A 23,057-nucleotide genomic window follows, 5' to 3' on the forward strand; every position below is an offset into this window, starting at 1 on the left:
GATGCTGCTTGGCCTGCTGTGTTCATCCAGCTCTACACCGTGTTGTCTCAGATTCTCCAGCATCTGCAGTTCCTACTATCTCCAAAGCCACGAATAAGGTACAATTGATGCTTCCTTTGATCTGAGATTGCTAACTCTGGTTGAGTTAAAAAGATGCAGTGTTATAAATAAGGGAAGGTGGCATAGTAGTACTGCCACTGATCTAGTAATCCAGAAATTTGGGATAAATGTTTGGGGATATGGATACACACCTCACTGCGGCTGCTGGTGAAATTGATGTTCAGTTTATGAAAATCAGTTTGAGTGAGGGTGCCCTGAAACTATCATCGAATGTTGTTAAAAACTCGATCGGTTTACTCCTGTCTTTTGGGGAAGGAAATCTGCAATCCTTATCTGGTCTGACCTCCAGACATAGAATATGCTTGGCTTTAACTTGGTCTCCGAAATGGCCTACCAAACCACTCGGTTCAAGGGCAAGTAGGATAGGCAAGGATGGCTAGCTTGGCTGGCAAAACCCACATCCAAGAAGGAATAAGAGAAACAAGTAGCTGCTTGTTGTTAAGAAAGCAATCACTGTTGAACTTTGTTTCGATATTTTAATGCCAAAGCGTTAGCTGTGGTATCTCCAAGGTTGCTTTCTTGGCGCATCCCATTTTTCCTTGAAATCCACGGTGACATCATTTGAAAGTGAGTTACGTAGAAACATGGAAGCTTAGGGCAGTATGGTAGCTCAGTGGTTACCACTGCTGCCTCACTGAGCCAGAGACCTAGGTTTGATTCTAGCCTTAGGCAACCTTCTGTGTGGAGTTTGCACCTTCTCCCCGTATCTGGTTGTTCCATTTGCCGGTTGAGTGGATTGTCCATGGGAAATTGCTCATAGTGTCTAGGGATATGCAGGTTATGTGGATTGTCCATGGGAAATGCAGGGTTACTGGGACAGGGTTGCTCTGTTATTGTGACCTTTCTAATTATCGTGAACTGTGGGGAGTTGCAGATTTCAGTAATGTGCAAGTACGAATATGCTGTAATTACAAGCTACGGCATACCTGGGCAGCTGTCCATACGGCCTGGTTACGTGCAAGTGTTGGAGCTGGAGTATAAAACACGTGGAGTATTATGAAGATATCTGACAAAACATAATCATCTTGGAGGTTACACAGATTCAACAGTCATCACAATGAATTAATAAAGCATTACGCCGTGCCGCCAAAAATAAACGAATCGATTGAATTGAAAGTCTTGCATCAAGGACATATCTGCTGAGTGAGACGCTCTTCACTGGATCGGTGTGGACTTGTTAAGCTGAATAGCCTGCATCTACACTGTAGGGATTCTATGATTCAAATGTTATGAGAAGAGCAGGAGTTGACCTTTCAGCCCTTTGAACCTGCTCTGCCATTCAGTTGGATCATGGTTGATCCTCTTATTGAAATGCCAGAACTTTGATATATCGCTTTCTTGAATAGAAAGATGATTCTGGGTAATCCAGGATGGAGGACAGGAAACAAATTTGCTGTAAGAGCTGCTCCTTTTTTTTGTTTTGGAAGTATTCTTAGGGTTGGAGCTGATTTTCTTGAATTCTACGAGCGGTAATTACTGTTTCATAAGCTGTTGCATTGTTTTGGAACTTTGTGGGGGAAAGAAAAGTCAAAACAATGGCACTTTAAAAAGGAGGAAGAGGGACAAACGTAGTGACCATGTGGGAAGTGAATCAAATGGAGAAATTAACCTGCACAGCTCTCTGAGCCAGCAGTGATAGAATGAGCTGCCAGAGGAAGTGGTGGAGGCTGGTACAATTACAATATTCAAAAGGCATCTGGTTGAGTATTTGAATAGCAATGGTTTAGAAGTGTATGGGCCAAATGCTGACAAATGGGAGTAGATTAATTTAGGAGATCTAGTCGGCATGGACGAGTTGGACTGAAGGGTCTGTTTCTGTGCTGTAGAGCTGCGTGACTCGATATTTATAGCATTTTATGGTTGAGAACTTCACAGGTTCACATTACCCTCTGAATGAAGAAACATTTCCTCGTTAATCCTGAACGGCCTCCTCCTCCTGAAATTGTGACCCCGGTTCGAAACTCCCTGACCAGGGAAAACATCCTGCATACATTATGTTTGTCCAATCCTGTTAGAATTTTATACATTTCAATCAGATTCCCTCTCATTCTTCTGAACTCGAGCAATACAGGCCCAGTGGAAACAACTCAGCGGACAGTCCTGCCATCCTGGGTATCAGTCTGATGAATCTCTGCTACACTCCCTCTATGGCAAAAATATCCTTAGATGAGATCAAAATTACATGCAGCACTCCAGGTGTGGTCTCACCAAGTTCCTGTATAATTGCAGGTAGGGATCCCCACTTGTGAATGCCAGTCCTTCTGCAATGAAGACCTATATACCATTTGCCTTCCCACTTGGTTTTTTTTTCCCCTTTATTCATTCAGGGGATGAGGGCATCGCTGGCTAGGCCAGCATTTATTGGCCATTGCTAATTGCCCAGAGGGCAGTTCAGAGTCAACCACATTGCCGTGCATCTGGAGTCACATGTAGGCCAGACCAGTTAAGGATGGCAGCTTCCTTCCCTAAAAGACATTAATGAACCACCTGGGTTTTTCCAATAATCGGCGATGGATTCATGGTCATCATTAGACTCTTTTAATTCCAGATATTTATTGAATTCAAATTCCACCATCTGCCATGGCGGGATTTGAACCCAGGCCTTCAGAACATTACCTGGGTCCCTGGCTTAACAGTCCAGCAATAATACCACTAGGCCATTGCCTCCCCTGCTTTCTGTACCTCCCTGTCTCCTTTGACTGGTGTATGAGGATACCCAGTTTGTTTTATTCATCCACACATCCCAAATATCACTATTTACATGATACTGATAAATAAATTATTAAGTATTACGAAGAAGAAAATTTTCGATTATACCCGGTTCAGCACCTCTTGGGACCCTGAACTGTCTGTGCACAATCGGGCTGCTTGCTTAGCATGTACTACTGTTGAGCAAAATTTCCCTTGAACTAAACATTGCAAAGTGAAGCTACTGTCTATAATCCTCATGACAGAACACATTCCCTTGACACTGACTCAATCCCTGGCAGCTGTCCAAGTCAGAACTAGAATTTTCATGACCTTGATGCAATATTTGGCCCTGAGAAGATCTTCCTTCCAGTTCTCCATGCCATTACCTGAAATACTTCTTTCCACCAGCACAGCATCTCCTGACTGCATCATTGCCTCAGCTTATCTGCTGTTTATAATGGACTTCTCCAGGGATCTCAAAGGACCTCTGCTCTTCTTAATCTGCATGAATGAGCTAACCTTTGAGACACAGGGCAGAGCTTTAAAATTTCTGCATGACAGAAAACTTGGGAATATTGTGAGCTGTGAGGAGGACCGTGTTTGACTTGAGAGGACTTGAACAGTTTGTTGGAAAGGCCAGACAAGTGATGAACAGATGAAGTTTAACGCCGACAATTGTGAAGTGATTGGGAGGAGGAGTATGAAATGACAGTGTTAAGGAAGAAGTTCTGAAAGTAGTGCAGGAGGAGATGGACCTTGGAGCTATATATGCGTAAAGTGTTTAAGGTGGTAGTGCAGGTTGAGAAAATTATTAATCGAGCGGTAGTTCACTTCAAGTGCTGGGAATACCATACGTTGATACTCGGGAACCTGTTTCATACAAATGAAGAGAATATGACCAAGCCTTGCAACTTTTTTTGTTAATTATCCAGGAATTGGGAAAGTCCATTGGCTTTGCCTTGCTAACGCTTTGGCCAGGGAGCATTGACTTGCCAACCAATCAACACCTTTTTTTCTCCAGCGGTATAAATTGTTGTCATTGTTTGCAATTTGGCAGTTTTGCTTTTGTCCTGATGAGTGAGGATGAAAACGTTCAACATAGTCACTTTCTCCAATAATATTCATATAGCTGCATGAAGAAAAACCTTCCTTTTGTGCATGGAGAATGCATTTATGGAGAATGTGGTGGAAATGTATTCAGTCATAGCATTGAAAAGGAGATGGATCATTGAGAGAGAAAAATAGGCAGATTTCCTGGGAAAAGGCATTCTGTGTGGCACATGATGAATTGCTCCCTCAGACAGTGGGCACAGGTAGAAACTACCAAATGGCTTCTTGACTGTATCTCGGTACATGTGACAATAATGAATCAAATCAGATGAAAGAAATTCTGTGGAAACCCTAATACATGTTTTTATTGTGTGTAGACCTAATGATTACCCTGACCAATCCAACTTGGTTCTACCCTCCTCAGAGTGAGACCAATTGAAACTGTCGTCTGCATCTTAACTTGTACCAAATCTCTCGCCTGTCATCCTTGCACTCACCCCTGCCCCCTTGATAATCCCTATTAAACCAAATATCAATTTTAAAATCTGTATCCTTTCTCTGCCACCTCTGGCATTGCGAGCATTCGTGATTTTGATTGCTGAAGGCACGTAGTGCAGCAATCAAGGTGCTTTAAGCCTTAGATGCTTAGACGCGAAGATGCTGCTGTTTGACCAAGCAGATCACTATTCTGTCTGATGGTTTGCTATGTGATGGCGTCAGTTTCTTTTTTAATGTCATTGTGATGCACCTTCTGACGTGTTATTCGGTAAAAGTGACTATATGGAGGCAAGTAGTTGGTGAACATGTTGTACTTTAGGGTTTGGACCTTAAAGTTCAATGATATGGAAATTAAGTCATTTTTGCCCTGGAGTTGGTCTTGGGTACATCCTGTTCTAAAACATAGGGAGACATGGACTTGTATACATTTTTTTTTATTTAACCTAATTTTCTCAGCAACCTGTTCAGGGATCTTAGTATGCATCTTTGGAGCAGGTGGGACTTGAGCCCAGGTCTCTTGGTGCAGGGGCAGGGACACAACTACGGTGCCACAAGAGTGCTTTTAAACAATTTCTAATTGACCTGTTCAGAGTGCGCATGACATACCGACACAGCAGGTAGGACCTGAACCTAGAGCCTCATAACTCTGAGGTAGAGACACTGCCACTGCACCACCAGAGGGCCCCCAAAGCCAACTCCACCTGGTGTTCTCAGGTAGTCTCCCATCCAAGCACTAACCAAGCCTGGGTCTGCTTAGCGTCTGAGATCAGATGAGGTCTGGTGTTTTCAGACCAGTATGGCTGTTAGATATATTTTTTTCGCCTGTGTGGTGTTGACTTGCAGTTGTTTGCGCTGATAGTTGTCAGTTCCTAATTAGAGTCTTGCCCAAGGCCCAACATGTTTTGTGAAAGCAAATTGAAACAGGAAGTGTGGGCTTTACAGAACCATGGTATTGTACAGAATATTGCTGCTGTATTTATTTGTAGTCTGCGATTTGTCCTCAGCAGTGAAGATTAAATCCTGATTCTACAAATGGTGAGCATTGGTATAGACTTAATCAACATCTCAGATACTTCTGTTTTTGTTCTGGTTTTGTTAATATCCATTTCCGTTCTGGGGCGTGCTGCAGGATATGAATACTCTTTCAGGGACTTCTCACCTTCCCTTGGATTCTGGCTTCGTAGTTTCTTACATTCATTTATTTTTACTGAAGCTCCAAGCTCTTTATCCAACTCAGTTCAGGGGCACCACTAATAAATTGCATTTGTATGTATCTGTTCACTTGGAAAAATTCTTTCCAATCTTACCCCTTCACTTTAGCTTACAATTTTCAGAAACATTTTTAGTCCCCTGTACTTACGTCAGCTTCTATATTCCAAAACAGCTTTGTTTCAGCAGGTGATCAATAGGCTTGATGATGGAAGGCTTTCCTTCATCACTCAGTGACCAGTTCCCGAATTTTGCCATTGTTGTGCGATTAGTGACGTGATAGTTTCACGTAGGAATTTTATGCCTCTGCATGCTGCTGGACATGTGCAAATCTGAATGAAAAACGCATCACCCATTCCATGGAAAAATGGGAAGAATTAAAAATCTGATCATAGGATCTGTTTCAATTACATGCGAGTTCTGTTTGTTGAGGTGTGTTCATGTTTCTCAATTTGCATTAAATGTGTCAGTGGCTTATACGCAGTACCATATTGCAGACTTAGCGCACCTGGTTCCTCCAGCACATTAAAACCCTTCAGTTTTGATTGCATCCCACTTAATGTGGAACATGTTACAAGAATTTAAAATTTTAACATGTTAAAAGAATTTTCTTTTCCCAGAATGTGCCACACCCAAACATTTTGCAGTAGCATTTTCCATGATTCAAATCACCAATTCTCAAATTCTAAGGTCTAAAGTAAAAAGTTATGTCTTGAATATTTGCCAACAACAAAAAAAGTCATTTGTCAGTAAAGATGATGAGCCAAGCACCATCAGCTTTTCACTTGTTCCATAAGAGTTGACATGTCGTCTTGAACCTTTTGGTATTTTCATACAAAAGGGTGACACTTTAAACATTTCACAAATATGTGATGCCTCATATCCAGCAGGTGTGTACTGTACCTTTTCATTTTTTGTGCAAATATTTGTGAATTATAAATTGATTGCTTGTTTTGTGCCATTTGTGACTTAATGGAAAAGAAAATAGCGTTTCAGACGTTTTGATTCAGTGCATGAAAATGCTGTTTGAATCATCAAACCTGAATACTCTTTCTCCTTCCACAGATCAAAAGGCTCTCAGCCATTTGACAAAGAGAGACAATGTCCTGGTCGGGGTCGTAAGCGCAAAATCTCAGCAGTCCCTTCAAAGCCAGGACGATTGGATGGACTGAGCACCTTGAATGCACGAACCACCAAATCTTCCCGCCTGAAAATGAACAAGAAAACCAAAGGGCTCATTGATGGCCTTAGCAAATTCTTCACCCCTTCGCCCGATGGCCGCAAGCCACGGGGTGAACTCCTGGACTTAGCTGAGCAATACAGGCTTAAGCGAAAGGGCCCACGAAAATCAAGCACTTCTGACAACAGCACATGGCCCACAGGTACTGCACTGACCTCATTAATCCCTGCATGCCCAGTATCACCTGACATGTCTGTACCAGCACGAAGGTGCCATTTAAGCAGCATCAAATCATCTTCCTGTACTAGCCGTTCTGATAACTCCAGTAAGCAAGCATCCACTGGCCAGTTAAATGTATGCAGAATGCCCAGGTTAAGAAAGGAACCAACTGACATTCCTTCCTCTCTTTATACTCACAAATCTTCTGATGAAGCAGACACTGAATTAACTCCTCCTTGTCTTACACCTTGTGAACCTTGTCCTACTTCCATTGATAAATCTGTTCTCCCAAGTGATTGGGGCAGTAGCAAGAAAAACAATTCCACTTTGCAAATCTCACCATACCTACGACTGAGTACATCTGTAGAAATGGCTGCTAAACTGCACTCTCATTATTTCCTGCCATTTTCTGTGAGAGAGAAAGCAATAAGGGGCAGCCGGTGTAAAATGAGACATGGAAAGACGATCCTTTGGCACGGGAAAGGGAACGTGGAATTAGGAAGGAGTAAAGGTGCCGAGGACAAGGGTAAGAAGTAAATGCCATGCCATCATGCATTGCTAGCACTAGAAGTTGGCTTTTTATTGCGCTTTCTTGGGGTGCTTCAGTCAGTTGCTGTTGACTTTTGGGAGGGAGGGTTGGGCTTATGCCATGAAAGTAGCTCTACGCATTTGTCATTTTGAGCATTCGGAGAAAGCACAGTACCTCCATCAGAACCTCGAAGCAAAAAGACAGACTTATATTTTTGGTAGAGATCTTTATTCACAATATTTTATTTGTCAAATGCTGAAACGTAATCCGCTCTTTATTTTCTATACTTCCTGACTTAATTCCAAATCGTGCATCTTAATGTAATGAATGAAGTTAATGAATTGGCCAGCCTATGGGCCTCTTGGAAAAGAGGTGAAATTTCAACACAGAGTGTCTGACTGCGTTACTTAACTCCAGCTAGACTGGAAATAAGCAGTGGTATAAAAAGATTGCAAGCGAACAAGTGCAGCGTCACTGCTGTTGGGCATATCTTTCATGGCATGAGAGGAACATCTGTTTGAAATGGAAAATATTCTTCAAGGTCGAGTTGGCTGATTAAAATCTTGCCTTGTGCAGATTGATAAGGCTGGATCACTTGCAGAGTATTTTCCTCATTGTGTAGAAGTGCATCTTGTTGCCTATTGCTTTTCTTTTCAAAACATTTCCACTGATTAGGATTTGTAGGATTAGAATAAAACTGGAGCTGTTTACTATGTGGGAGACACACAAGCGCACTTGTAACTTAAAAGATGAGAAAATGGAGCAGAATTCAGCCATTCAGTTTCTGAAGTTCACTCTGCCATTCACTGTGCTCATGACCAGTCTCCTGCCTCATCTACATCTTTGTGTACTACATCCATGTCATTTCCTAAAATTTCCATCTCTGATTTGAACATACACAGAGACCAAGTTTCTACAACTCTCTGGGGTAAATCTCGTTCCCTCTCCCTTTTCCCCCTCTCTCACTACTATCCACCTTCCACTCTTCTCCCTTTTTGAAAAAAACATCTCCACTACCATCTCCCTTTCATTAAAGAATCTTCAGCCAGGCAGTATCTCTTCCGCTAAATTCCTTTTGTTAAAAAAAATCGTGTCAGTGAGATTTCTGCTCTGTCCTCTGAACTCTAAGAATGTAGGTTTACTCTGGAAATGAAAATATAGGAATTCCCTTCCTAACAGCATGGAGCATGTTCCTCCTCCCCTTCAAGGGCTGCAGCAGTCTCTCATCGTCATACAATCTTTTCAGGCAAGTAATCAAGTGTTGAACCTCTCAGGCCAAAATTGAGCACATGGCAGTTGTAATTTCACTCAGACCCGAAACAATTGCAGCAAGGCTTCTTTCTTCTTGTAAGCCTGGTGTTTTGTGCGAAAGGTTAATGTAGCATTTACTTTGCGAATTGCTTGCTGCATCTGCAGATTAATTTACTTTAATTCATATACAAGGTCACCTGTATCCCTCTGAATAGCAGCATTGATTTCCAAATCTCTCAATAGTATTGTGTTCCTATTTATTGTCTCAAAGTGGAAAACTTCAAATTTCTCCCAGTTACAATCCAGCTGCCGCATTCTTGCCCATTGACTTTAACTGACCTAAGTTCCTCTGCAGGCTCTTTGTGTCCTCGTTAAGCTTGGTTTCCGACTGAAATTTGAATCGTCAGCCAAGTTCAGAAGATTACTCTGTCTCCTCAACTATGTCCTGATGTTGCCAATATCTAGCTGAGGCTGAAGTGTTGATGTTTTTGCGATCCCGGTATTTTGTATCCTGTCACTTCCAATATGACCCAGTCATTTTGACTGTTTGTTGTTTTCTATCCATTACCTCCTCAATCCATGATAATATTATACTTCCAAATCTCACCAACCCTGACAACAGCCAGGTAACACCTTGCTGAATCCCTGTTAAATCCTACTTGATGACTTCTGTTTCATTCTGTCCCATTTACTGTTAATTCCTACCCATTTCATAATGCTTAACCTTAAATAGCTTGTTCTGTCACTGACTCTTTGAAGTACTGATGTTGAAAATTACCTTGATTGCATTCCGTGATCATCACGTCCATGCGCTTACTGAAAATTTTGGCGGAACTATTCAAGTCTTCCATCTTGTATTTATCCATGTTACAGGTACCTGCAATTTTCTGATCCATACCCTGCCAACCAATGCCACAGCTGTTCTGTGGCCCACAATTGTTTACTGCCTTTTACTAATTTCTCCTTCTATCCCAAATGATTGTACTACTTGATTTCCGGAACCAAGATTCTTTCTCTTGACAATCTTTATCCTATCCTTTTCCATTTTGCATATATTTTAAAGTTCCAATGCCCTGAAGTATTTAATGCTCATTCTGGGTCATTCAGCACCCTTATTTCTGAAATGGTGAATGGATCACATCCATTTATTTTTATCTGTGCTATTCATCTATTTTGGAAATCTTTGTGCATATCAGTGTAATGCCTTTAGCTTGCACTTCTTTCTGTTTTTCCACAGTGCCATCTTAATCATGAATACCTCTTTACCTTTCTTAAGCTTTTTGTCCATGTGTGACACACTTTGCATATCTTGACCCAAATAGCTGCCTTGTTGTTCTTGTGCTCTTGGAATTACCCACAAACCCATTGAGGAGTTTCAAGTCTTAGTTCATAAGTTGCCAGGATACTACTCCCAGCTGTGTTAATAAAGTCTGTCCCAACAGAACAGCTGCCTTTTTTCCTGCTGACTGATGCGAGTGCTCCTGGATCAAAATCCCTGCCTACTGCGTCACTTCTTCAGCCTTACATTTAACCTTGTCATCTGGTTGACCAAAGGCCTATTTGCACATGGATCACTGAAAGATAGAGATTATTACCATAATGTTTTTTAAAATTTTAATCTTAGCCCAAGCTCTTCAACTTGTTCTGTAGAATCTCTTTCTTAGATGAACCTTTATCCGTGATTTCTCAACAGATCGCAATAACTGGACCCTTTGACTTCTCGGTTGCACTCCAGCCGTGAGAGGTGTGCTTAATCCTTGCACCAAGGAAGCAGCACAACCTTTGGAACTCTGAGTCATGGCTGCTGACTGCAGGATTTGTGTGCTTGATTATACTGTCCCATATTACCACGATATTCCTTTTTACTCAACCCACTTCAAAGTCTTGGTATAACATGATATGACGACCCCTGATCAGAGTATCCAAATAACACTTAGCTTTGTCTCCCAACACCAGTAGGACATCTTGCTGCTGACATTTCAGAAGGTGCACATTCTGCAGGTGTGACTATGTGGAGAGCATTACATTCCCATAACTTCCAATTTCAGTTGAGGCCTATCACTTAAGTTGCTTCCCTGTTAACTTGTTTTTATTTGTTCAGTCTGTCACTACAAATGTATCTAACCAAATTATTTTAGATTTTAGTTCTTAAGTTTAAAAACTCGATCTTCTTTCAGGTTATAGGTTGATTAAATTAAATATTTACCCATAGACATATTTACCTTGACTCCTCCCTTCTGATATGATGTGGCTTAGCAATAGATTCCCCTTGTGCATTTCACATCCCTCTGCTTGTCTATTGCAGATTTGTTTCAATATTTGGGACTGCTGTTTGTGGCCCACACTCACCCAATTCTGCTACTTTTCTGATGCTCCTTTGTGAATAACTGGGGTCTTTTGGATTGCTCTTCACTCTGTCATGCTTCTGCATGATATTTGGCACCAATTAAGGTGCACATCACTGTCCTGACTCCTGTGACTGTTCTGTGCTTCACAATAAGTGCTTGGGGCTTCTTCATAGCTCACTGCTGCCTCAACTTTCTGTTGCTGCTTTACCATTCATCAGTTTGGCTTCTCTGTTACTTGTCCCTGCTTTTTCTTAAATTAGAGAGAGCAGCTTTTTGCAAGCAATATTTTTAAAAAACTATTTCTGTCCTCAGCCTCCCTTTCTCCCTGCCCCCTCCCATTTCTTCTTCCGATAGATAATTTCTTCAGTGCTCAGATTACCTTTAATTAGTCCTTGTCAGAAAGATGAGGCTGTAGAGTTTAGACATCCTTTTACCTACAGAGGTGAGGGTACTGAGTTTCCTTTCTGAAAATTCAAGACTTGGCACCTTGTTGAATAGTTTGCTGCCATACCACATTGTGCGATGCTGCAAGCCTAGTTTGCTCATATGAATATTTTGACTTGGCATTTTGCTTTGGTTAAGTGTAGAAATGATTACCAAGTCGCATCCATTTTAAACAGCAAGTATTGAACCGAGCAAGAGGACCACGATTCTCAAGATCAAATGAGTACTTTGTTGTAACTTTCGTCTTTGGTTACGTACTCATTAAGCTTATTTAATTTAAGCTGCTACTGTCTTCTGCCTGTCTCTTGTGTAATATTGCTGCCCTGTTTGTTTATGTTGTTTTTATTTTCTAGTTTACATCGACTGTATTGGGCCATTGTATTTTTTTCCCCCAGTGATACCGGCTTGTGTCTTTTCAGTTAATATACTTTGCCATCCCTGTCAGTGGTGAGTTCCTGATGTTAGCTATGCAGATGCAGGGTGCTCTGCAGAGTTGAGGTGCTTCCCCAATGAATGAAACAGGTAAATGCAAATGCTCCTGTTCTGTTATCTACTTCGAAGAGTCAGAGCACTCACTGGCAGAGCCTTGAGGTTAGTTTGACTCATCCTGTTCTTTGGAAAGTGGTGGAAATCTATCTCAGCGAGCTGACCATTAACATTTGAACTCTGAAAGTTGTTTGTCGGTTGAAGTTGAATTTTCAACTGCACAAACTGCACTTGAATGTCGGAAATTTGGTGCATCCTCTTCTGACTGTGGAGTGTTCGATTGTAGCTGACTTACTTGCTACTGTGATGGAAAAGAAAACATGAACCTCCAGATGGAACAGCAAAAAAAAAGACAATTTCTGAACCCAAAATGATCAGCAACCAGGGCAGTTGTTAATTTAGCTAATAGTTATGCTCTAAATTGCTTGCAGTTTTTTTTTTAGATTTGTAGATATCAATGTGTTGCTTTGCTCCATACACACTTCGCAGCTATCCAGATACACAGATTTCAGTTGTCAATCTGCCTCCCCATAAGACAAGGATTCTTGTAGGCGGGTTCATGAAAGTAAATTTCCTTCCACTGATATTGAGGTTTTTCTAAATCTGCAGACAATCAGGACTCGTGGAGTTGCAAACGTGAAAATGACGATGACCAATCGCTGAACAAGGACATTGTGACTGAGAAAGATTTGGACCTTTTTCAACATGTTCAGGAGCTTGCATTGGAGGTGAGATGCAGCATAGCAACATTGTGGTGAATATCGGTTTGGAAAGTGCTTAAATGAACTTTACTCACTGGAAGATGAGACATAAGGTAGATATTTTGAGATTTGCAGGAAATAAAAATGTGATAAGCTGATGAGAGTGAAATCACTTAGACTGACATTTTCCCTCGCAGTTTTGGAAAGTAAAATTGTTAGAGTGATTTGCAAAATGACAGTGAAGAAATTGACATCAAATACATTAGAATATTCTCTACAATAGAATGTTTAAGTATGATGGACTTGAGCCCAAAGCCCCGCGTGCAACCCACAGTTGGATGTGTAGGGAAATGTGTGTGCAAGCTGTCTGTAGCACAAAGTGACATATCACTGTTTTCTCGACCACTGAATAGCCAAAGAGTTTCCGCACTGCAAGCAGTGGGGATTTTGAGTCGAACAGTGCACTTCCAGGTCCAGCTACATTATATTCGTAACCCAAATGTGCTTGTGTATGGACAAGAAGAAATTCCAACGACAGTTAGTTGGATGTGAAATGTACAAGAGAATGTGACAAAATGCAGCTTACCTAAATGTGGTAGTTTGTTTGATAGTATGTGTCATTCATTCACCATAATTGTTCATGTGCTCAGCTGGTTCCTGTTGACTGTCTGAAGATAAATTATCCAGTGAACATGTTATAAGCTCGAAGCTTTGAATTATTTTCAATTTTTTTGTACTTGTTAATGTCTGTTAATATAGAATCATCAGATGATTTTTAAAGACAAAATTTGAATTTTCTTGGTACCTTCAAAGGGGATGTTATGCTGAATGAAAGAACGTAACAGCATAAGAACTAGGAGCAGGAGTAGGCCGTCCGTCCCTTCGAGCCTGCTCCGCCATTCAATAAGATCATGGCAGATCTTTTCGTGGACTCAGGTCCACTTACCCGCGTTCTCACCGTATCCCTTAATTCCTTTATTGTTCAAAAAAAATCTACCTTATCTTTAAAAACGTTTACTGAAGTAGCGTCAACTACTTCACTGGGCAAGGAATTCCATAGATTAATAACCCTCTGGGTGAAGAAGTTCCTTCTCAATTCAGTCCTAAATCTGCTCCCTCTAATCTTGAGGCTATGCCCTCTTGTCCTAGCTTCACCTGCCAGTGGAAACACCCTCTCTACTTCTATCTTATCTATTCCCTTCATAATTTTATATGTTTCTATAAGATCCCCCCTCAATCTTCTGAATTCCAATGCTCAGTCTCTCCTCATAAGCCAACCCCCTCAACTCCGGAATCAACCTAGTGAACCTCCTTTGCACCCCCTCCAGTGCCAGTACATCCTTTCTCAAGTAAGGAGACCAAAACTGCACACAGTACTCCAGGTGTGGCCTCACCAGCACCTTGTACAGCTGCAACATAACCTCTCTGCTTTTAATCTCAATCCCTTTCGCAATGAAGGACAAAATTCCATTTGCCTTCCTAATTACTTGTTGTACCTGCAGACTTACCTTCTGTGATTCATGTACAAGGACACCCAGGTCCCTCTGCATAGCAGCATGCTGCAACTTTTTAACCATTCAAGTAATAATCCTTTTTACTATTACTCCTACCAAAACGTATGACTTCACATTTATTTACATTGTATTCCATCTGCCAGACCTTTGCCCACTCACTCAATGTATCTATGTTCCTCTGCAAAGTTTCACAGTCCTCTGCACACTTTGCTCTGCCACTCATCTTAGTGTCATCTGCAAACTTTGACACCCTACACGTGGTCCCCAACTCCAAATCATCTATATAAATTGTAAATAATTGCGGTCCCAACACCGATCCCTGAGGCACACCACTAGTCACTGACTGCCAGCTAGAATAGCACTGATTTATCCCCACTCTTTGCTTCCTGTTAGTCATCCAATCCTCTATCCATGCTAATACTTTACCCTTAATGCCATGCATCCTTATCTTATGCAGTAGCCTCTTGTGCGGCACCTTGTCGAAGGCCTTTTGGAAACCTAGATACACCACATCCACTGGGTCCCCATTGTCCACCTTGCTCGTAATGTCTTCATAGAATTCCAAAAGATTTGTCAAGCATGAACTAACCTTCATGAACCCATGCTGCGTCTGCCCAACGGGACAATTTCTATCAAGATGCCTTGCTATTTCTTCCTTGATAATAGACTCAAGCATCTTCCCCACTACAGAGGTTAAGCTAACCGGTCTATAATTCCCCATCTTTTGTCTACTTCCCTTTTTAAACAGTGGCGTCACATTTGCTGTTTTCCAATCTGCTGGGACTGCCCCAGAGTCCAGCGAATTTTGGAAAATTACTGCCAGTGCACCTGCTATTTCTCCTGCCATCTCTTTTAGTACCCTGGGATGCATTCCATCAGGGCCAGGAGACTTATCAATCCTTAGCTCCATTAGCTTGCCCAACACTTCCCCTTCCGTAATAATGATTGATTCCAGGTCCTCACCTACCTTCGTCTCTTTGTCAATTACTGACATGTTATTAGTGTCCTCCACTGTGAAGACCGATACAAAATACCTGTTCAATGCCTCGGCCATTTCATCATATCCCATAACTAAATTCCCCTTCTCATCCTCTAAAGGGCCAACGTTTACTTTAGCCACTCTTTTTCGTTTTATATATTTATAGAAACTTTTGCTATCTGTCTTTATATTCTGTGCTAGTTTTTTCTCATGTTCTATCTTACTTTTCTTTATAGCTCTTTTTGTGGCTTTCTGTTGACCTTTAAAGTTTTCCCAATCTTCTAGTTTCATGCTGTTTTTGGCCACTTTGTATGCCTTCTCTTTCAATTTGATAGCCTCCCTTATTTCTTCAGACACCCATGGCAGATTACCCCTTTTCTTCCAGTCCTTCCTTCTCACTGGAATATACTTTTGCTGAGCACTTTGAAAAATTGCTTTGAAAGTCCTCCACTGCTCGTCAACTGTCCCACCATAAAATCTTTGTTTCCAGTCTACTTTAGCCAAGTCCTCCCTCATTCTATTGTAGTTCCCCTTGTTCAAGCACAGGACCCTGGTATTGGATTTTATCTTCACACTCTCCATCTGTATTCTAAATTCAACCATACTGTGATCACTCCTTCCAACAGGATCCCTAACTATGAGGTCATTAATTATTCCTGTCTCATTACACAGGACCAGATCTAGGATAGCTTGCTCTCTCGTCGGTTCCATTACATACTGTTCAAGAAAACTATCACGGATACATTCAACGAACTCCTCCTCAAGGCTACCCTGACCGAGCTGGTTCGAACAATCTACATGTAGATTAAAATCCCCCATGATAATTGCCGTACCATTTTTACAGGCGTTAGTTATTTCTTTGTTTATTGCCCGCCCCAATGTGATGTTATTATTTGGTGGCCTATAGACTACGCCTATGCTACACCACCTCCCTTACCTTCCTGTCTGTCCTTCCGAATAGTCTGGTACCCTTGGATATTTAACTCCCAGTCGTGACCATCCTGTAACCATGTCTCCGTAATGGCTACCAAATCATATTCATTCGCGATGATTTGTGCCGTTAACTCATCAACCTTGTTACGAATGCTATGAGCATTCAGGTAAAGTGCCTTTATGCTAGCTTTCTTACCCTCATGATTTCCAACATCTCTAATAATATCTCCTGAGTTATCCTTCCTTTTTGCTTCTTTCATAGTCTGCCTTGAACTTAAACCCTCCTGCACACATGCTAAGCTGCTGCTTACCTTTTTAGTTACCATCATACTCCCTGTCGTTTTCCCTTTCCCTTCCCCCCCAACTCACTAGTTTAAAGTCCTCGTGACCACCCTATTTATCCTTTTCGCTAGAATACCGGTTCCAGATCGGTTCAGGTGGAGACCGTCCCATCAGTACAGATCCCTCCGGTTCCAGAACTGATGCCAATGCCCCATGAAATGGAACCCCTCTTTCCCACACCACTCCCTTAGCCACGTGTTTACTTCCCTAATTTTCTTATCCCTGAGCCAATTTGCACGTGGCTCGGGCAGTAATCCGGAGATTATGACCCTCGAGGACCTGTTCCTTAATTTCGTTCCTAGTGCTTGATAATCCCCAAACTGGTCCTCCATCCTAGCCTTGCTATGGTGTTAGTCCCAACGTGGACCACAACAACTGGATCCTCCCCCTCCCGCTCCAATATCCTTTCAAGCCGGTCAGAGATGTCCTGCACCCTGGCACCGGACAGGCAACACACAATGCGGGACTCCCGATCCGGCTTGCAAAGGATACTATCTGTCCTCCTAACTATAGAATCCCCTATAACTACCACTTGTCTTTTTGCTCCCCCCTCTTGAATGGCCTTCTGCACCATGGTGCCGTGGTGAGCTGGCTCATCCTCCCCGCAGCCCTTTTCCTCATCCACACAGGGAGAAAGTATCTCATACCTGTTTGATAAGGTCAAAAGCTGCGGCTCCTCCACTCCTGAACTCAGGATCCCCCTATCTGCCTCACTTGCAGTCACACCCTATTGTCCCTGATCACTAACTGAATTTGAATTACTTAATCTACCAGGTGTGACTGCCTCCTGAAACAAAGCGTCCAGGTGACTCTTCCCCCTCCCGGATGTGCCACAGTGTTTGAAGCTCAGATTCCAGATCTTCAACTCTGAGCCGGAGTTCTTCCAGCAACCAACACTTGCTGCAGATGTGGTCACTGCCGTTCACAATGGGATCAGCCAGCTCCCACATCGTACAGCTACAGCACATCACCTGCCCAGCCATCTCTACTTAGTTAATTACTTTATTACTTTATATCAATTTATGAGTTAAATACATTCTAATACTTCTCTGCTATGGTCTTTTCAAATAACCAATTAATAGATAGATTAAAAACAAAAGTAAATTTTTAACCAATTACACGATACAGAAGAAATAGAAAAAGTGTAAAAACCTTACCTTATCAAGGTATCTCTGCGTTGATATTACTGACCGGATTGTGGTTAAAAGTTGGGTTGCTATTGAGTCTTATTCACATGCAAGGATAGAGTGTTCGTGGATGGCAAAAAGCAGATTATGCACTACCTAAGTCAGAAACCACATACGCTTGTTTTGCAGTTCCCACGTGTCACAAAACTGAAAAATTCTGTCTGAAATATCCTTCTTGTTTGCTCATCATCCAGTTGAGGGGAGTCTATGCCCAGCAATCCTCCTTTTACGGAATTTGTTGTTCGTTGTTCTCATCCTTTCTTGACTTATTGTTTCAGCATCTGCTGTTTTGTCTTGCCTTGTTTGTCAATTGCAACATCAGTCTCATTGCATAGAAGTGTTCAAATCAAGGAGAGGAACCTGTTAATTTTTTGAGAAAACTGTGAAGTATGATTGTCTGTCCAACTCGGTTTGCGACGTTGAGTGTTAATTGTTTCTGTCAAATGCGAAGACCTATGTTTAAGGGATTAAACAGAGTAGCTGAATTGGTGAAGCTAAAATACGCCCTGACATTGAGTTTTACTTGTTCTCTGCACAGTTGGAGTTGATCGTGGTGGGAGAGCCCATATTTGTACATCTGCCATGTGTTGTTCCACTCATGCTTCATGCAATGAAGATTGGATGAGTTGCACTTAAATGGAACCTTTAATATAAAACATCCCAAAGTACTTGACAGGAATGTAATTAGACAAAATAATTGATAGCAAACCAAAGATGGAGCTATTTAACCAAAAACATGGACAAAGAGAGGGGCTTGGGTGCGTGGTGTACCAAAATAACACTAGAGCATTAAGGCATATACACTTGAATGCATGTCACCATTTGGAGTGTAGGAAGAGGAAGATGCAGAGAAACTGAGAACAACAACTTGTGTAGCCACTTTATGTAATCAGATGTCCCAAGATGCTTCACAAGAATTGTCGTAAATCAGTTCACGACACTGAGTTATACAAGGATACGTTAGATCAGCTGACCAAAACTTAGCCAAATCGGAAACATGGAATGAGAGGCAGCAAGGTTTAGGGGGTGTATTCCAGGATGTGGGTTTCAGGCTTCTTAAAACGGAGTGACCGTTGATAGAACGATCAGCTTTGGGGCTAATATTCTATGTAAAATTTCGTTCTGCTGTGGCAACCTCCGAGGTCTGGTTAATTAATGCATGTGGCAATGGGCTGTGGGAATTGGTTAAGCCATCAAGCTAAGCCATAGGCAGCAACTCCATTGTCCAATTCATATCCTTGCCCTAACCCTGTCTTCAGCTTTCTGTCCTGTTTAACTGTGTTCGACATGGATGTGCACGGGCATACTCACCCCCGACTGAGTAAATGTGCTTTCTTTGTTGCCCCCTTTCCTTTTGTTTCCCACTATTTTTTATATCTGGTCATATAGCTCTCGTGTTAACTTTATGCTTGTTACTGCTGCTTTCAGGTTGAGTATCAACAGGTCACATGGACCAGTATTTCTTCTTAGCCATCAAGAAATAGACTTGTTTCCTTTAGAATTGACAGAGACTCTTGGAAGTCACCTTGAAATGTTCTGACAAAATACTGTAGATTCTCTAGACATGTGAGTGACATTATAAACATGACTTATGTCTGGTTAAAGTTCACCACAATTAGATTTGTCAAGTCTCAGGGAAATAAAGGCTCTGTGAGGATTTCACGGCAGATGAGCTGAAACTGGTGAGGTTGGCCCATGTTATGGAAGTCGAAATAGGCAGTGGCAGTGATAGCATGAATATGAGCAAAGAAGCTGATTTTAGCGTCAGTTTTGATAAAATGGGTGTGAAGGGATTGGCTTAATAGCAAATAATTGCAGGGAGAGGAAGGGAGTGAGCAGTTGGAGATCGAATTTGGAAATGGTGAGTGAAAATGACAGCTCAAGAATTCCCAATAATGTACTGAAATGAAATTGCTACTTGTTTAGTATTGAATGTCCCATAAGCAGTCTGTTAATGAAACAACAAAGGATGAGTCTAGAGAGTTGGTGAGAAGTTATAACTGGGTGTCATCAGTCTAAATGTGAAAGCTAATGCTGTGCTTTTGGATGATGCCACCGAAGCAAACCATGTTGACAATAGGTAGAAGTGATGGGGGCCAAGGATAAAGCCTTCGGGTACACCAGAGGTTATGGTTTTACCCGTAAGCTGTTCTAACTTCTGTGAGCGAGACTGCATACTTTGGCTAATATTTAGATATTCTGCTGTGGCATCAGGTTTGATTATTGCAGAAAGGAATTGTACAATAATTGCAATAATGACTCTGTGCATTCAGTGTTTTAAAACACCCCAAAATGTTTTATTATCATTTAAGGATCATTATTGATTAAAATTTGACTGTAATGAAATTCTGATTTTGGTGGAATTTGTTTTTTTTCTGTGTTCTCTGAGTTCAAACCAATGGAGAGTGGCGTTGATAGATTGGAACTTGTAGCTTTCAAGGCATAGCTTGATCCATTGGTGACGTTTTATTGGGTCTTGTGGATCATTTCAGAATGCAGACAGTTGGGCGAAGAAAATCTTGTAAGCAACAGATTTCTGTTAGAGAGCTGACAGTTGGCACAGTGGAAGGACTTTCGGTGGTGAGGTTCTGCTAAGGGCAGATTAAAAAGCTGGAATTGCACTGCGCACCTGGAGTTTAGTCTTGGAAATTCAGTGGAGAGCAGGCTGAAGAGATTGACTAAGTGAGAGGGTGCAATGATCAAGGCTATCTAAGATTTGTGCGAAATCCAAGTCCTGACTTCCGAAAGAAGGAGCTGAAGTCCCTTATGGGGGACATAGTTGTAAAGAATTTCCATGACTCACTGACATCAAGGTGGATTCCTGAGAGAGTTCAGTCTCCTGTCTTGGCCGTGTCTGCTCTTCAGTGTGTGGTTTTGGTGGTAGGTTGGATCATGTTTTGACTGTTTGTTCATGTCTGCCTCATGTTAAATCTGGACTTTGGAATACAAGATTTGTTGCAGATTGTTTGCTTTTCTTTTCCCGTGTATTATTTTATTCAGTTAAATCTGTCTAATCCAAAGTTTTGACCTTTTCGGAAATAACTCTGATTTCCAACTTTGTCGCCTTTAAAACTTTCAGTTAGTTGTCCCAAACTGGATGGTAGCCACATTTGGCAGTCTGGTCTGGACACCATTCAGGAACCGCGAGAACCAAAGGGCACAGGAATGAGTGGTGAACAAGACAGTGCAAGTTAGAATATGGCTATCAGATGAGGGGGCAGGGACAAGTTCAAACTTGTGAAGTGGTAAATGTGAGGCTCACCAGGGGAGCATTGGAATAATTTGAGTCTAGAGATAACTTGGGCACGAATGAGGATTTCAATGACACAAACACTGCATCGACAACTGAGCTAAGAATTGTTATGGAAATGGGAATAAATGGTCTTGGTAATTGTATGACAAAGTGGCCAGAAACTCATCCTGGGTGGAATGAAACACCAGGATCCTAAAATGCTATTTTTGAGTCACGAGACAGTTGTCAGCGAGGGTGATGGCTCTGGTGCAAAGGACTGGAGTTTGTGGCAGGGACTGAAGACAATGGCTTCAGTGTGGTTAAGGAACATTGCTACTCTCCAGGAACTGACTGTCAGACCAGCAGTGTGACAAATCAGCAAACGCGGAGGGATTGTTGTGTACTGGTGAGATAGTGTTCAATGCCATGGTTGCATGTCTGCACCCTGATCTGTTTCCACATAGCATTAAAAAGAGGCAGCATATTGCTAAGGAATAGGATGAGGCCACTGGGGGAGAGAAGAGAAACCATTGCAGGTGACATTGGGGCGATAACTGCAAACAGGTGACAGGCAGAGTGTCTCCCCTCCGTGTCAGAGAAGCGATGGAGGATGGTGCTCTGGTCAGTCTCTTGTAGGTTGCATATAGGTCTTCACCTCAGTGGATGTTTAAACAACAGCACCCAGAATAATTTGTATTCAGCAATTCGTGAGATGCAAACAATTAGACTGGTGATCCTGACATTAGCGCTGGGTAAGTTGTTGGAGACCGTTCTGAGGGACAGGATTTGCATGCATTTTGAAAGGCAAGGACTGTTGCATGCATTTTGAAAGGCAAGGACTGATTAGGGATAGTCAACAAGTGTTGTGCATGGAAAATCATGTCTCACTAACTTGATTCAGTTTTTTGAGGAAGCAACGAAGAGGATTGATGAAGGCAGAGCAGTGAACATGATTTATATGGACTTAAATAAGGTATTCGAGAAGTTCCGCATGGTAGACGGTTAGTAAGGAATGGAATACAGGGAGAGCAGTGGCAGATGGTGTTTAATTTAGATAAATATGAAGTATTGCATTTTTGTGAAGCAAATCAGAGCAGGAGTTAGACAGTTAACGGTAGGGTCCTGGGGAGTGTTGAAGAACAAAGAGACCTGAGGATGCAGGTTTATAGTACCTTCACAGTGGAGTCACAGGTAGCTAGGATAGTGAAGAAAGCATTTGGTATGCTTGCCTTTATTGGTCAGCGCATTAAATATAGGAGTTGGGAGGTTATGTTGCGACTGTACAGGACAGTGGTTGGGCTACTATTGGAATACTGTGTGCAATTCTGGTCTCCCTGCTTTAGAAAGGAAATTGTGATACTTGGAACGGTTCAGAAAAGATTTAGAAGGATGTTGCCATGGTGGGAGGGTTTGAGCTGTAGGGAGAGGCTGAATAGGCTGGGACTATTTTCCTGGAGCCTCCGAGGCTTAGGGGTGATCTTTGAGAGGTTTATAAAATCATGAGAGTCATAGATAGGGTAAAAAGATAAGGTCTTTTCCCCAGGTAGGGGAAAACTAGAGGGCATAGATTTAACGTGAGAGGGGAAAGATTTAAAAGAGACCTAAAGGGCACCTTAGTCACGCAGAGGGTGATGCGTGTCTGGAATGAACTTCCCGAAGAAGTGGTGGAGGCTGGTACAATTACAACATTTAAAAGGCATCTGAATAAGAAGGCTTTAGGGGCATATGGGCCAAATGCTGGAAAATAGGACTACATTAATTTAGGATATCTGGTCAGTGTGGACGAGTTGGATTGAAGGGTCTGTTTCCGTGCTATGCAACTCTGACTATAAATCAAGATTAAGAATTAGTATCCACATTATTATAAATTAAAAACTGAAAGAACTGTGGATGCTGTAAATCAGAAATGAAAACAAAGACCGATTTCTCTCCATAGATGATGCCAGACCTGCTGAGCTTCCCCAGCAATTTCTGTTTCTGTTCCACATTATTGTTAATGAATTGAATTTGGAGGTCCCTTTTTAATCTGTGTTGGGGCTGTGCTTGTACCAGTGATGGAATTACTTTGTCCGATACAATGGGGATAGTTTTTAAAGTGTTGGGTTGGGTTAAGCATGGAGTAGCCCTTCACTTTGCATGTCAAG

General features: G+C 41.9%; 1 protein-coding gene and 1 pseudogene across 3 annotated transcripts in view; one reads left to right on the plus strand and one right to left on the minus strand.

The window, feature by feature from the left end:
* The window catches only part of LOC109931857 (histone acetyltransferase KAT6A), a 184,922-nt gene that overhangs the window by 103,686 nt on the left and 58,179 nt on the right, over positions 1-23,057 (plus strand). For 2 of the 3 annotated variants that reach the window (XM_048618576.1, XM_020531123.2), the window contains exons 7-8: positions 6,634-7,493; positions 12,635-12,753. In XM_048618576.1, the coding sequence (XP_048474533.1) occupies positions 6,634-7,493; positions 12,635-12,753 (979 nt within the window). The remainder of the gene's footprint in view (positions 1-6,633; positions 7,494-12,634; positions 12,754-23,057) is intronic. The other variant, XM_048618577.1, reaches the window with a different exon arrangement.
* Positions 5,049-5,167, minus strand: LOC125487383 (annotated as a pseudogene).

This window comes from Rhincodon typus, chromosome 40 (genome assembly GCF_021869965.1).
Source record: "Rhincodon typus isolate 14 chromosome 40, sRhiTyp1.1, whole genome shotgun sequence".
Lineage (NCBI taxonomy): Eukaryota > Metazoa > Chordata > Chondrichthyes > Orectolobiformes > Rhincodontidae > Rhincodon > Rhincodon typus.